Here is a 16,231-nt window from a genome sequence, read left to right on the forward strand (position 1 = left end):
TTTTTAATGGTGCGTCTCAGGCTGGATTGCAAGTCCGCAGATGACATTCAGGGTGAGTTATCCTACCAAGTTCTCCGCCCTTGGCAACTCTTGGAACTGGGGATAGGGGAAAATATACTTATACTTAGTGAATAACTTTTTGGGACTGTTCTCAAACACTTCATGAACTTTTGTATTCACTCGTTTTTTTTTTGATATTTATACACATCACTTATTCTTTTCACCTATTCAAATAGGTGCCTTTTAGCGCAGCATTTATTGTATTTATGTTATGTGGACTTGGTTTGTTTGTATGCTAGCAGCTGGGCTGTGTTCCCCACAGAATATATTATAGTTTTTTCACTTTTCTTTTCACTAGTTTACGTTTGAATTAGCGCAGTGTTTTTTCCTTTGTGTCGTCGTACGTGTTGTACGTCAACACATTCTTGATGGTCGGAATTTGGTGTGACCGTGTGTATGCAAGACAGCTTTAGCTAAATCCCGTGGGAATTCCGTTGGGAAAACCATCAGAGCTTTTTCCGACCAAAATTCCGGTTGTGTGTACGTGGCATTAGTGGCGGAACATAGGAACATATGCTAGACAATTCAGTAGCATTAAATGAGCGATTTAAGGTCTAGTTCCCATTTGAAGACATATGAGGGGGGACCAGTGTTAGTACTAGCTAAAATTTGCTTATAGAGAAAGGAAACCCTCTAGTCCTCTAACACAAGGGTCAGAAATACATACACATTCAAAACGCGACATTTGGGATAGTTGAGAGTTGGAATTGAGATAAGGTTGGAAAAAAAATTTGATTTGTAAATATTGGAACAGTTCCGATTGAGGAAGTTCACACAAAGTAGGAAAAATGTCCACTTCGGTAACCTTATCTCGGACATGTTTCTAGAGGTTATAAGCGTGTATAACCATATACACGTGAATTGTTTAATTATTATGATATCCAATATATTCCATTACTAACCACTCCCCTATTGTGATTGGTAAAGTCGAACCAAATATAAACTGTGTACCCGCCCAATAAAAATCTGACACTTTTTTTGAACTTGTATCTTCTGTTCATTGATGTTGTCTCCCGGTATCGGGGTTTTCGGTAGTCTGCAGTATTAACCATTGTATGGTCTGTCACGTACCTAAAGTAGCTTTGAAACCCCTTCATGGAGGAAGCAGATACCAAATGATATAAACTGAATAAATTAGCTGTATTCCATGCTTTGAGAGAATTAGGAAAGATCCAGGCAGGGTAAAAAGCGGGGGTTTTTAACAGAAGATAATGAGGAAATTGAAGGCCAAGAGAAGTTTTGAACCTGTTCCAGATGGATAGGATTGTGAATAAAAGTACGATCAGTTGGTCTTAACCATAACATGTTAGATACTGAAATAGGGTCACAGTCAATAGATTCAATTGTTACCCATAAAGGAATTTCTTTGATTGCATGATATTTTGGTAAATGTGTGAGGTGTGCAGCATGATAGTAAGCAGAAATAATTGGGAGACCTAGAGCTCCGCAGCATTGTGGAAGACAGAGAGTGGATTTGGAAGTTTGAAGTTTTGTTTTACCCCAGATAAAGGAGATAATTCTGCGCTGTATAAGCCGTAAAAAATTAGATGGAACTGGGATGGGCAAGACTCTAAGCCCCCATACACACGGTCGGACAACTGGTGGTGCATACACACGGTCGGACAAAGTTGACGGAAAATCCGATAGTTCGGAACGTGATGACGTACGTTGGTTACGACGGGACTACGTTCAGGCTAGTAGCCAATAGCTTTGGTCTCGTAATTTGATCTGAGCATGCGTGGCACTTTGTCCGATCGGAATTCTCTACAAACGATCAGACAAAGTCCGATCAGATCATGTTGTTGGAAAATGTTATATCCAGCTCTCAAAGTTTGTTGGTAGGACATTTCGATGGAAAAAGTCTGATGGAGCCCACACAAGGTCGGATTATCCGACAACACGGTCCGATCGGACATTTTCCATCGGAATGTCCGACCGTGTGCACAGGGGCTAAGAAGATCTAAAAACATAACCAATATGGCCATCTTAATTACATTAATTTTGCTTAACCAGGATAGAGGACCATTGTGATAATAATTCAGTAACCTGCTTTATTAATGGAGGGAATTTAGCTGAGTATAAGTCAGTTATCTTAGGAGTGAGTTGTATTCCTAGGTATGGAAGTCTATTATAATAATTCTTTCATTTCCCAAAGTTATCCATCTACAAGGAGACCTGTGTAGATCAAATGACGGCATCAATGAGGATGGAGGAGGACCGGAGTCACATGACTGAGAAGATACTAAACCTCACCCTGGAGATCATCTACCTGCTGACCGGAGAGGTGAGGAGGATTCTGGGAGGTCACATGACATCACTCTTATCTCTAGTAATAAAGCACAGACCTGACCGGAGAGGTGAGGAGGATTCTGGGAAGTCACATGACATCACTCTTATCTCTATTAACCACTTCAGCCCCAGAAGGATTTACCCCCTTCCTAACTAGAGCATTTTTTGCGATTTGGCACTGTGCCACTTTAACTGACAATTGCATGGTTGTGCGACGCTGTAATCAATCAAAATTAAAAAAAAAGAGTGACAATTTTGAAAAAAAGCTATAATTTTTACGTTTTGCTATAATAAATATCCCCAAAAATATATAAAAAACTAATTTGTTTCCTCAGTTCAGGCCGATATGTTTTCTCCTACATATTTTTGGTAAAAAAATATCACAATAAGCGTATATTGATTGGTTTGCGCAAAAGTTATAGCGTCCACAAAATAGGGAATAGATTTATGGCATTTTTATTATTTTTAGTAACGGCGGTGATCTGTGATTTTTATTGTGACTGTGACATTGCGGTGGACAAATCGGACACCTTTGACACTATTTTGGGACCATTGACATTTATACTGCGATCAGTGCTATAAAAATGCACTGTGTAAAAGTCACTGGCAGGGAAGGGGTTTAAAACTAGGGGGCGATCAAGGAGTTAAATGTGTTCCCTCAGTCTGTTTTAACTGTAGGGAGGATGGGCTCACTAGAACATGACAAAGATCACTGCTCCTGAGCACTGGGAGCAGTAGATCCCTCTCATGTTGCTAGACAGAACAGGGAAATGCCTTGTTCACATAGGCACCTCCCCGTTCTGCCTCTCCATGTCACGATCACCGGCCGACATCAAGTCTGTGGGACCCGCGGGCATGCTCTCGCGGCACGCCCGCTAGCCTGCGATGACGGAGGGATGTACAGATACGCCCATTTGCGTACCCATGCCACTCTGCAGACGTACACTGGCGTGCGGTGGTCAGCAAGTGGTTAATAAAATACAGACCATACTGGAGAAGTGAGGAGTATTCTGGAAGGTCACATGACATCACTCTTATCTCTATTTATAAAACACTGTCAATGAATTCATGTAAGATGTCTTGCTAACAGGTATGCGCATGTGCGCAACAGAAAGGCAAACAGGAGTGCGCATGCGTGCTGTAATGTGCGCACGCACAAGGTATCTTGGCACCAGGCGGGCTATTGTGTTTTAATGCTGAATGGTCTTCAGCTGTCCCCTGAATCCTGTGTACCTCTGATGGATTCCCTTGGTTGCTGACCCGGCTTACTCTTAAACCTGATCTCGGATTCTGTTACCTTGCTCTAACTTCTGACTCAGCTCATTCCTGGCTTTGGCTTGGTTCCTGATTCTGTACCTCGCTGACTGCATGTTGATGACCCCGGCTATCACACGACCACGCTCCTATCTGCTAACCCTGGCTTCCCAACATATCCAAGTGCCTGCCACATATTCCAGTTCTGCAGTACAAGCGGAGTGCTTCTTTAACTCCAGCTGACCTACGGTGCATGGCTACTGCTCCTGACCTGATGGTTCTTCTGTCTTCTCAGAATCGCCTTTTCCTGCTGCAAGTTCCTGGGTCTACACCTACAGGCACTTGGCTCCCTCTGTTTCACTCTCAGCGGGACCTGGGTTGGAGACATAAGAGAGGCCAACCTCGTCATTTTAGTCTCCCTTCAGGTACGTGACAAACACAGACCTGACCGGAGAGGTGAGGAGGATTCTGGGAGGTCACATGACATCACTCTTATCTCTAATAATAGAATAAAGACCTGACCGGAGAGGTGAGGAGGATTCTGGGAGGTCACATGACATCACTCTTATCTCTATTAATAAAACACAGACCTGACCAGAGAGGTGAGGAGGATTCTGGGATTCTAACATGATATTCCTATTGGTTCCTCAATACAGAGATTTCCTCTTGTGAAGTCAGGTGATCATATGACCATCACAGTGCCTCCATGTGACTCCCTAAAACCTGAGAGACACAACATGCAGAAGATTCTAGAAGTCACCAAGAAGATGATGGAGCTGCTGACAGGAGAGGTGAGCGGTGCCGGGAATTCTGGGACATTATCCAGTAACAGACAAGGGATGTGTCTGGATAGTGACTGTATCATTGTGTGTGTCAGGTTCCTATAAGGTGTCAGGATGTCACTGTCTATTTCTCCATGGAGGAGTGGGAGTATTTAGAAGGACACAAGGATCTCTACAAGGACGTCATGATGGAGAATCAGCCGCCCCTCACATCACCGGGTAAGAGGAGACTTTATTGTAAAGGAGAGAGCAGTACGGAGGCTCCACCTAGATCCCCCATCATCTGATAAACACATAGAAACAATGTATTCAGTCAGTGTGTGTGTTTCCTACAGATGGATCCAGTAATGGGAACCCACCAGAGAGATGTCCCCGTCCTCTGTATTCCCGGGATTCCACACAGGAAGGTCACACCATCCCCCACCATCATCAGGTAGATGAGGAACAATTATTGGTAGTTCTGATTTATACACAGCATGTTTGTTATAATGAATGTTTTATTATATATTCAGAGTGGAAAACTCGGGGATGATAATACTGTCGTTAAAGAAGAGTATAAAGAGGAGGATGAGGAGTATGGAGTGATGGAGGAGTTTTCCGAAGAACACAAAGATATGATGGAGTCACCTAATATCAGGAACCCACCAGAGAGATGTCCCCGTCCTCTGTATTCCCGGGATTCCACACAGGAAGATCACACCATCCCCCACTGTTACAAGGTTAGTTGGATGGAGCTTATAAAACACACTTATAGAGACAATGTGTGGATTTGTTTATTTAATGTCACAATAATAAATCTTCTATCTTACAGACGATATTCTCTCTCATTTTCATTGATTTAGAGTGGAGATCCAATCGATATAGAATTTGAGGTGAAATCAGAAGAAGAAGAAGAGAGGTATGTGAGGGATGATCAGCATTCTATGGAGGAGGATGGAATAACGGGGACATTTATAGAGGAGGACACTCCTACAGAGATCAGCACAGGTGGGTCATTAACACTAAATACATTCCTCCACCCATACTGCTCACTGATTGGTGCAGAGTAGGGCGGGGACTGGGTGATATCAGCCTCTAATCCCCTGGTCACTTTCCTGAGCTGTGTTCCCCGTCCTGTATTCCTGGATTTCTCTCAGATAATCTTCCTTCTCTGTGCTGCCGACACAATTTATGTATCTAGATTGGATTTATGGAGATTCTGGGGTTCAGCTGGCAGCAAAATGATGATTTTCACCATAGATGTTACTAGATCTAGGCACCTGGGGTATGTACCTTGAGTCTTCCTCCCCATGACCAGGTCTACTAAGATCTCTGACAGAACGATTCTCTAAGAGGGCTTTCACACTGCCCTGCCCATAGCGTCGGCGGTAAAATGCTGCTATTTTTAGCGGTGTCTTACCGTCCGGTTTGCAGCGCATTTCGGCCGCTAGCGTGCCGCTTTTACCCCCGCTAGCGGCAGAGAAAGTGTTAAAACCGCCTGCAATGGCGGCGTTTTGCCAGCAGTATTGCAGCGCTGCCCCATTGATTTCAATGGGGAGCAGCGGTGGAGGAGCGGTAAACACACCGCTCATTCACCGCTCCAAAGAAGCTGCTGGCAGAACTTTTCCTGATGTCCTGCCAGTGCAACGCTCCAGTGTGAAAGCCCTCAGGCTTTCACACTGGAGACAATGGTGCAGCAGTTTGAGGGTGGATTGCAGGTGCTATTTCTAACGCTATAGTGCCTGCAAAACGCCCTGGTGTGAAAGAGTTCTTAGGGTTACCTGCTCTGCTGACTGTGCCGGGTGGAGGGATATGTCTGTATAGTCTCAGACCCAAGTCACTGAGTGCAGTCATGTAAACATTTAGGCTTCCACTGATTACTGAATACCAATATTATGGGCCCTGACCCTTACACTGTATAATTTATATTGTATATTACATACTCCTGACCCCTCCACTATATACGCTATGTTGTACATTACATATTTCTGATACTATATAGCTCTATCTGCTGTATCTTATACAATATGTTGTATATTACATAGTCCTGACTTCTGCTCTCTACACTTTACCCACTGCTATATATATATATAAAAAAAACATAATATGTATTGTCTTTTGTTACACCGATTTCTTACCAGCTGGACATTTTATATCTGATGATTTGATTGGAGCACAGACTTTTACATGTTTATAATAATGTGATAAACTTTTTAACCTTAAACAGAAAGTGATAATGAGGGAGGAGTCAATAACCCAATGATGGGGGTCTTCCGGATCAGTCCAGTCTTCATCTTGGTTGTTCTCCCCCCATCCTCACTCTCTGACCTCTGGTGGGGCTCAGCCCCGCTGTTATTCATGACTAAATCATGGACTAAATAAGGAAGGTCAGGACTTCTTGTGTTGGGAAGATGGCAATGAGTGATAGAGGGGGAGGGGACACTCGTCCTATAATCCCCTCATCACTGTCACTCCTATAAAAGACAGTTCTCGTTGTTTCCTCACTCTCTGACTAAGGTCCATGAATAAAGAAATGTTCTGGTAGGAGATCAGAGGACCCATTTACTGGTTACCTTGAGGGGGGAATTGTAAGATCCTCAGAGACAAAGCTGCCTGATGTGGGAGGAGTCCTGGTTTAGGGGAACCAATCAGCTCATGTCTAGTAATAATCTTTGTATTTCTATTTTAGTAGATGGACGGGAGATGAGGAAAACCTCAGAGGATTGTCTCACTTTGTCTCCAGACTGTAAAGTAGAAGATGAGGACATCACACAGTATAGTCCAGGAGAAAACCCGACTACCTCAAATGTCCATCCGGCACCACACAGTGTAGATGGACCATCGTATTCCTCTTATCCTGAGGAACCTCAGACTGTGAGGGACGGTGCCGTCCTTCCAACCAATAAGAGGTTTTCCTGTACTGAGTGCGGAAAATGTTTTCGTTTTAAATCCAAGCTTAATGAGCATAAAATATCTCACACGAGGGAGAAGCCGTATTCCTGTCCTGAGTGTGGGAAATGCTTTTCAAGGAAGTCAGATCTTTCAATACATCAGAGATCTCACACGGGGGAGAAGCCGTATTCCTGTTTTGAGTGCGGGAAATGTTTTCATTCAAAATCCAATCTTAATGTTCATAAAAGATTCCACACAGGGGAAAAACCATATTCCTGTCTTGAGTGCGGGAAATGCTTTTCACAAACGTCAGGTCTTTACAGACATCAGAGATCTCACACGGGGGAGAAGCCATTTTCCTGTCCTGAGTGTGGGAAATGTTTTTCACAGAAGTCCATTCTTTACACACATCAGAGATCTCACATGGGGAAGAAGCCACTTCCCTGTCCTGAGTGAGGGAATTGTTCCTCACTGAAGTCCTGTCTTCCTGTACATCGGGGATCCCACACAACCCTTGAGGTGTATTAGTGCCTTGAGTGCGGGAAATGTCTTCTATATGAATGTTGCTGGACATCACAGCTCTCATGTGGGGAAGAAGCACACCCTGATATACACCTCAGATATACTCCATGGCTGATCTTCATCATGTAAGAAACAGTTCATAAGGAGATCAGAGATCACCAAAGACATGGATGAAGTGTTGTACCGTGTTGGCCATTGGCAGTAGAAAAATAAAAATGGAGTCCTTAACTTTCTTTGGCGGAGTACATTTTTTGGTGTAAGATTTTGTAACCATTTAAGGGTCTATTTTAAAAAAAAATTCTGACAAATGTTACAAGCATTAATCGGCCCATTGCAAATTTATATATTCAGTGCTCAATTCCCCTAAAATCTTATTTATATAAATAACCTCCAGCAGCTGGATCAACTTATCCCCCAGACAAATAAGATAGAACAGAAATATATTTCTTTATCGTACATCATGGGAGACCTAGCCATAGTATTAACCATATGGGTAATATAGGCACCTTCAGGTTTTGGACACTGGCACACCCAAGACAGGAAGTTCACTCCCTATATAACCCCTCCTCTTACCAGGAGTACCTCAGTTTTTTCTCCAGTGTCTAAGGTGTTGGTCACGAGTGTAGTTGTGCTCTGAGGAGCTCCGCTGGATGATCCTTTCTGGATTGAAACAGCCTCTACAGCCCGGATCCATCCAAAGTACCACTGAGGCCAAAGTGGATGGTACCTGGGCCTCACATAAGAAGAACGAGGTTTTGCCTGTAACGCCTCTCCTTTGAGGGCTGGACCCCGGTACCCAGTGCTTTGGTCATGCTCACATTACCGTCAGGTTTCCTCGCGGGGTGCTATACGGGTCCAAGGGAGTGGAGCCCCGATAAAAAGGGACCCGGTCCTTGAAGGTTTGCTAAACACAGCTCGCTGTGATGGGTGAAAATTGGATCTGTCTGGTGTCAGCAGTATCCTGTGGCGAGGGTAAGGTAAGGGAAGAAGCCTAGGAACTGTAAAAAGTCCACCTATGGTGTTTCTTCCTTGGGTAAAATGTTGTCATGCCTTGGAGTAAATGCATACCTTAGTATGTTGTCTCTCTCTTCAGCTCAGTATCACAGCATGTGTGTGGGCTCAGCAGCAGCTTTTCTCAGCGGGGATTCCTCATGCAGGAAAAATATTTGCCATACTGCACTTCTCCCCCCTGAAGGGACTAAGGAGTTGGGAAGTACAACAATAGCTTTTACTCCCCCTGCAACCCCCTGTCCTGTAGGGGTGCGGCGGCTCCTTTTGCTGTTTTTCCCCACTCTGCTCAAGTAGCACCATTGGGCCCTGCCTCTCCTCCCCTCCCTTCCCCTCTTGCCGGGTCTGCTGAGTGAGGCCGCGTACACACGCGCGGACTGTTCGCCCAACTTTGTCCGTCCAACAGTTTCAGCAAACAGTCCGCTCAAAATTAGCATGGACGGACATGCCCACACACGACGAACGAACAGTTTGCTGAAACCGTGCGCGATGACGTGAACAGCACGTACGACGGGACGAAAAATACGACGTCCTATACACTGCATTATAGCTTTCGGCGTGAAAATCCTTTCTGAGCATGCGCGCAACTTTGTTTGACGAACAAGCCTACACACGAGCGGGCTGTTCGCTGAAACAAGGTTTCAGCGGACAGTTTTTCGGAATTTCCGAAAAACCTTGTCCGTCCAACTGTCCGCTGAAACTGTCCGCTGAAAGCCCACACACGAGCGGACTGTCCGCCCAAACACTGTTCAGCGGACAAAGTTGGGCGAACAGTCCGCCCGTGTGTACGCGGCCTGACAGACCCAAATGCCGCCCCTGTCTGAATTTCAAAACAGAAGGGGAGGCAGGGGCCTAGGCGGGACATAGCGTCCACAAGGACACATGGCGCAGATAGGAAGCTGAGTCCAAAAAAAAAAAACAGTCTCTCCTAAGCTGGAGAGTACGGCCACTATTCACACAGGACACAGGAGCAGTGGGGGCATGTAAGGGTGGCATGCAGACATTCCCAATAGAGGAAATACTTTTCACCCAACACCAGACTGAACTTTTATTAGTGGCATTTCTTTGCTAGACTATTGTTCAGCAAGTAGTGCATTTACCTAGTGCCTCCCAAAAAGGCTGGTGCAAACATCTCAAAAAAGGTACCAAAAACATCACCCCCAGGCGCTGAGGACTCTAGCCATGCCTCCACATTGTCATCTTCTGAAATACTAGAAGTGGCTAGCCAGGGTGAGCCACTGGAACCAGTAGGTGCTGCAGCTGCTTCTAACATCTCAGCCCCTCAGTATACGTGATTTAAGATGCCTTTTCCTCCACCCTGTTGGGGCTAGAGGAAAGACTAATGGGTTTAATCGCATCTTCCACCCAAAGGGATAGGTAGCGTGGTAGATCCCCCTCTCCCACCTCAGACCCATTATTAAGGGAACAGTGGGTAGAGGATAAGGTTTTACCCTCAGGGGATCAGGAGGAAAGGCGATCCAATGATTCCTCTTCAGGGGAATCAACGGTGGAGGAACCCTTTTCAGCTTCGCAATCTGAAAAATTGCTGATACAGTCTCTTACGGAAATGGTTCATTCTGCTTTCAAGCTGCCCCTAACTGAGTCAGCCGAAAGTTCTGTTTCTTCTTTGGGTTCCTTAAAACCTCTGCAGACTCTGCATGCGTTTCCCATCCATGCATTACTAGAATAGTTTATTTATGCTGAATGGGATTACCGTATATACTCGAGTATAAGCCGAGATTTTCAGCCTCTTTTTTGAGGCTGAAAGTGCCCCCTCGGCTTATACTCGAGTCACCGCTGTCTGACTGCTCGATCAGCGTATCGAGCAGACAGACGGCGGACATTAAAATTTAAAAGCCGCGCCTCCTTCTCCGCCTCCGCCTGTGATAGGCGGAACACTGAATTTCCCAGCAGTCAGTGTTCCACCTATCACGGACATCCGCTCATTCTCATACTACGGACGAGTATGAGAGGATGTCCGTGATAGGCGGAACACAGGCTGCTGGGAAATTGAGTGTTCCGCCTATCACAGGCGGAGGCGGAATTTTGAATTGTAGAATGGCCGCCGAGAAGAGCGGCGATCCATCGGCACGGCACGGGACGGAGGAGGCACGGCACGGGACGGAGGAGGCACGGGAAGGAGGAGGCACGGCACGGGACGGAGGAGGCACGGGACGGAGGAGGCACGGCACGGGTCGGAGGAGGCTCGGGACGACGGCGGCTCGGGACGGAGGCTTGGGACACAGGTAGGCTGGACACACACACAAGGCTGCACGGACACACACACACACACACACACACACACACACACACACACACACACACACACAAGGCTGCACGGACACACACACACACACACACACACAGGGATGGATGGATACACACACACACACACACAGGGATGGATGGATGGATGGATACACACACACACACACACACAGGGATGGATGGATGGATGGATACACACACACACACACACAGGGATGGATGGATGGATGGATACACACACAGGGATGGATGGACACACAGGGATGGACGGACACACACACAGGGATGGACAGCCATGTCTCACCCTCGGCTTATACACGAGTCAATAAGTTTTCCAGTTTTTTGGGGGTAAATTGGGGGCCTCGGCTTATATTCGGGTCGGCCTATACTCGAGTATATACGGTATCTGGATAAGCATGTCCTCCCTCCAAAAAAGATTCTCTCTACTTTATCCCATGGAGTAGAAATTCATCAAAAGATGGAAGTTGACGCTGCTATATCTAGTGTGAATAAAAGTCTAACTTGTCCAGTAGACAAAGCTCAAATGCTTAGAGATCCAACAGATAAAAGATTGGAATTTCTGTTAAAATTTTTGGCAGGTGCAGTTACTCAGCCTGCAGTCGTTGCAATAGGCATCTGCCAATCCCTGAAGGACCAGTTTAGACAGGCCCTTAAGGAGGTTCCCGTACAACAGGCCCAGGACTAGGGATGAGCCGAACACCCCCTGGTTCGGTTCGCACCAGAACTTTCGAACGGACCGGAAATTCGTATGAACTTTAGAACCCCATTGAAGTCTATGGGATTTGAACGTTCAAAATAAAAAGTGCTAATTTAAATGGCTTGGGGACCCGGCTCCTGCCCCAGGGGACATGGATCAATGCAAAAATTTTTTTAAAAACGGCTGTTTTTTCGGGAGCACTGATTTTAATGACGATTAAAGTGAAAAAAAAGTGAAATATTCCTTTAAATATCGTGCCGGGGGGGGGGGGGGTGTGTCTATAGTATGCCTGTGAAGTGGCACGTGTTTCCCATGTTTAGAACAGTCCCTGCACAAAATTACATTTAACGGAAATAAAGTCATTTAAAACTGCTTGCAGTTTTAATGTAATGTCTGGTTCCGGCAATACGGATGAAAATCATTGAGAAAAAAATGGCATGGGTAGCCCCCCCTGCCCATTACTAGCCCCTTTGGGTCTTGTACGGATATTAAGGGGGACCCCTGTACCCAAATAAAAAAAAAGGAAAGGCGTAGGGCCCCCAGGCCCTATATACTCAGAACAGCAGTATGCAGGCAGTGCAAACAAGACAGGAACTGTGAAGGTTTGTTGTGTTAAGTTGAATCTGTTTGTAATTTTCAACCGGTACATTTTTAAAGTGTAGCTCCAGTCAAAAATCTATTTTTAAGCTTTTTGGAAAACATAGGGAAGGGTTATCACCCCTGTATAATTTTTTTTGGCTGTCTGTCTTTTTTCATCTCCCTTCCTGTTGTCTCCTTCCGTTTGCAAGTAGGAGACATTTGTAAGTTGGATGTTTGAAAGTAGGGCCTAAGGTGTTGGTGTTGCCACAACACTGTAAGCCCTCAAAGTACCTCTTGGTTGGCACTGGAGCACCCTGCTGTGAACGATTATATCAAGAATTGTAATTACATGCCATTGTTGAACAGTGGTAGAAAAATTGGGCCTTTGGTGGTTGTGGTGCTGGTGCCACAACACTATAAGTCCTCACAGTCACTCTCAGTGGGCACAGGAACGGGCCCTGCTGTGAAATATTATATCAAGAATTGTAATTACATACCCCTGTTAAACAGGGGTTGAAAAATTGGGCCTTAGGCACTGGTGCCGCGACACTGCAACCTCTCCCAGATACTCTAGTTGGAGTGCAGGAATGAGCCTTGCTGCAAAGCATTGCATCAAAAATTGTAATTACATGCCCCTGTTAAACAGGGGCTGAAAAATTGGGCCTTAGGCACTGGTGTATACTGTGCTGGAGGCACACAACACCCACTTTAACTGCTGGCAGATGCCTGTATTACAGAACACCAGCAATAAGGGGTATCTTCAGGTTTATACTGTGCTGGAGGCACACAATACCCACTTTGACTGCTGCAGATGCCCATATTACAGAACACCTGCAATAAGGGGTATCTTCAGGTGTATACTGTGCTGGAGGCACACAACACCCACTTTAACTGCTGCAGATGCCTGTATTACAGAACACCAGCAATAAAGGGTAGGTTCAGGTGTATACTGTGCTGGAGGCACACAACACCCACTTTAACAGCTCTAGGTTCACAAGAAAAGAACACACTGTCCCTGCCTATCCTGCTCTCTCCCTGAACGCAGCAACACACTACATAAGGCTGCCGTGCTGGCAGTCTTATATAGTGTGGGGCGTGTACTAAACCCCCTGAGCTATAATTGGCCACAGGCATCCTGCCTGAGGCCAATTATGGCTCTCCTCGCTGCCGGCGCTGTGATTGGCCAAGCATGCGAGGTCACGGTGCATGCTTGGCCAATCATGAGCCAGCAATGCACTGCAATGGCGTAGTGATTGTGGGCCGAATATGGTGCGAACGGTCCACAAAGTTCTGAATTCGCCGAACGGCCATTGTTCGAGTCAAACACCGAGCTCATCCCTACCCAGGAATTGGCCGAACTGCCAAGAGCATTATGTTTTGCTATTTATGCCATTAAGGATTCTATTCACCAGGCATCTCGCCTTGCTCTTGTGCTGGTAGACATGCGTAGGATCCTATGGTTGAAAAATTGGTCAGCCGAAGCACCATGCAAAAGGCTCCTGGCTGGTTTTCCTTTTCATGGAGATCAGCTATTTGGGGATGATTTGGACAAATACATCCAAAATATTTCAAGTGGGAAAAGTACTCTTTTGCCAGTCAAAAGAAGGAATAAACACCCTTAATTTAAGCGGGCTCTTTCTCCAGCACCAGGGGCATCTGCCTCTAGGCAGTTGCGACAGCAGAGTCTAGAGGAAAGCCTCAGGGTCATGCCCAGGCACAAAATAAGTCCTGGGGGCGGAAACCTGCAAAACAGAATTCTAAAGCCTCATTATGAAGGGGCGTCCCCACTCGGCAGGGTGGAGGGAAGACTTTTGCAGTTCTCAGAAGTCAGGCAGGAGGAAATTCAGGACAGATAGCTCTAGGGTACACACTGGAGTTTCGGGAGTTTCCACTGCCTCGTTTTCTGGGGTCAAACATTCCCAAAGATCCAGGGAAAATGCAATCTCTGTTTCGGGCATTAGACTGATTACTGGCTCAGGGGGTGATCATGCAAATCCCCACAGAAGAGCAAGATTTTGGGTTCTATTCAAACCTCTTCACGGTACCAATGGAGATGTCAGACCCATTCTAGAGCTAAAAAATAGGAATCAATTGCTGAAGGTCCACTCTTTTTGCATGGAGTCGCTCAGGTCGGTGGTTTCTATTCTTCAAGGAGGGGAACTTCTGGTGTCTATCGACATCAGGGATGCATATCTGCATGTTCCTATATTTCCCGCTCACCAAAGGTTTCTGTGGTTCGAGGTAGAACAGCATAATTTTTAATTTGTAGCCTTGCCTTTCGGGCTATCTATAACATCCCGGGTGTTTACAAAGGTTCTGGCTCCACCTCTAGCCAGGCTAAGGGCGCAGGGCATAACAATCCTGGCATACCTGGATGATCTATTGCTAGTAGACCAGTCAGTGACCCGCTTAGAGCAAAGCGTGCGCATTACAACCAAATACCTGGAAAATCTAAGTTGGATTCTCAACCTAGAGAAGTCCTCCTTAAGACCATTAAAAAGGCTGGAATACTTGGGTCTGATCATAGACACACCCCAGAAAAAGGTGTTCTTACCTCAGGAAAAGATCAACGCCATAAGAGAGCTGGTGCAGGAGGTCAGGTCAAAAAGAGATCCTTCCATTCGCCTTTGCATGAGGTTGTTAGGAAAGATGGTGGCTTCATTCAAAGCGTTTCCCTATGCCCAGTCCCATTGGAGACTGTTGCAAAACAGTATCCTGTCTGCTTGGAACAAAACAGTTCAAGCTCTAGATTTGCCAATGAGGCTGTCCCCAAGGGTGTCCAAGAGCCTCAGTTGGTGGTTGGTAACCCGGAATCTGCTGAACGGAAAATGCTTCAGACCAATCATCTAGAAAGTGGAAATTTCAGGTTGGGAAGCAGTACTAGAAAAGACAACTGTCCAGGGACAGTGGTTAAGAACTGAAAGAACATTGCCCATCAACATCCTAGAGATCCAGGCAGTACGTCTGGCTCTGAAAGCCTGGACATTCAGGTTATGGGGTTGTCCTGTCAGGATCCAATCCGACAATGCCACAGCTTATATAAATCACCAAGGGGGCACCAAGAGTCCCGCAGCGCAGAGGGAGGTGAATCATATTCTAACTTGGGTAGAAAGGAATGTTCCTTGCCTATCGGCAGTTTTCATTCTGGGAGTAGAGAATTGCCAGGCGGACTACTTGAGTCGCCAGCAGTTATTCCCGGGGGAATGGTCCCTTCACCCCGACATTTTTCTGGCTGTTTGCTAAAGATGGTGGACTCCGGACGTAGATCTTCTGGCGTCCAGGTTCAACATGAAGTTGGTCAACTTTGTTTCCAGGACAAGGGACCCACTCGCATGCGGAACAGATGCGTTGGTGACCCCGTGGGATTAGTTCTCACTTATTTATGCATTTCCCCCTATTCAGTTGCTGCCACAACTTCTTTGCAGGATCAAGCTGGAAAGAAAGCCAGTAATTCTTGTAGCCCCAGCATGGCCTAGAAGGTCCTGGTATGCAGAAATCGTAAAGATGGAGGTGGAGGATCCATGGTCCCTTCCACTACGTCCAGACTTACTCTCATGCCGCGTACACACGATCGGAATTCTGGCCAGAAAAAGACAGATGAGAGCTTTTCATTGGAAAATGCGACCGTGTGTATGTTCCATTGGCCAAAAATCACGCATGCTCAGATTCAACTATGAGACAGAATCTATTGGCTACTGGCTATTGAACTTCCTTTTTATAGTCCCATCGTACGTGTTGTACGCCACCGCGTTATAAACGATCGGAATTTGATGTGACCGTGTGTAGGCAAGACAGCTTGAGCCGAATTCCATCGGAATTCCGTCTGGAAAACCATCAGAGCTTTTTCCGACGAGAATTTCGATCATGTGTACGCAGCATC

The 16,231-nt window shown here is 45.9% G+C and overlaps 2 protein-coding genes across 2 annotated transcripts in view; one reads left to right on the forward strand and one right to left on the reverse strand.

The window, feature by feature from the left end:
- The window catches only part of LOC143986873 (uncharacterized), a 207,211-nt gene that overhangs the window by 134,882 nt on the left and 56,098 nt on the right, over positions 1–16,231 (reverse strand). The window lies entirely within an intron of this gene.
- On the forward strand, positions 2,220–4,712 carry LOC143989893 (gastrula zinc finger protein XlCGF66.1-like). Its single transcript, XM_077490174.1, has 3 exons — positions 2,220–2,344; positions 4,260–4,394; positions 4,481–4,712. The coding sequence occupies exons 1-3, from the start codon at positions 2,249–2,251 to the stop codon at positions 4,670–4,672; spliced, it is 423 nt and encodes a 140-aa protein (XP_077346300.1). The 5' UTR covers positions 2,220–2,248; the 3' UTR covers positions 4,673–4,712.

Source organism: Lithobates pipiens, unplaced genomic scaffold (genome assembly GCF_037356315.1).
Source record: "Lithobates pipiens isolate NorthernLeopardFrog02 unplaced genomic scaffold, aLitPip1_a1.2 Scaffold_18, whole genome shotgun sequence".
Taxonomy (NCBI): Eukaryota; Metazoa; Chordata; class Amphibia; order Anura; family Ranidae; genus Lithobates; species Lithobates pipiens.

Coding starts and splice junctions, on each gene's coding strand:
- LOC143989893 (XM_077490174.1), top strand. CDS start 2,249: ATGACGGCATCAATGAGGATGGAGGAGGACCGGAGTCACATGACTGAG. Junction 2,345..4,259: donor TCTACCTGCTGACCGGAGAG/GTGAGGAGGATT, acceptor TCCTCAATACAG/AGATTTCCTCTTGTGAAGTC. Junction 4,395..4,480: donor TGGAGCTGCTGACAGGAGAG/GTGAGCGGTGCC, acceptor TGTGTGTGTCAG/GTTCCTATAAGGTGTCAGGA.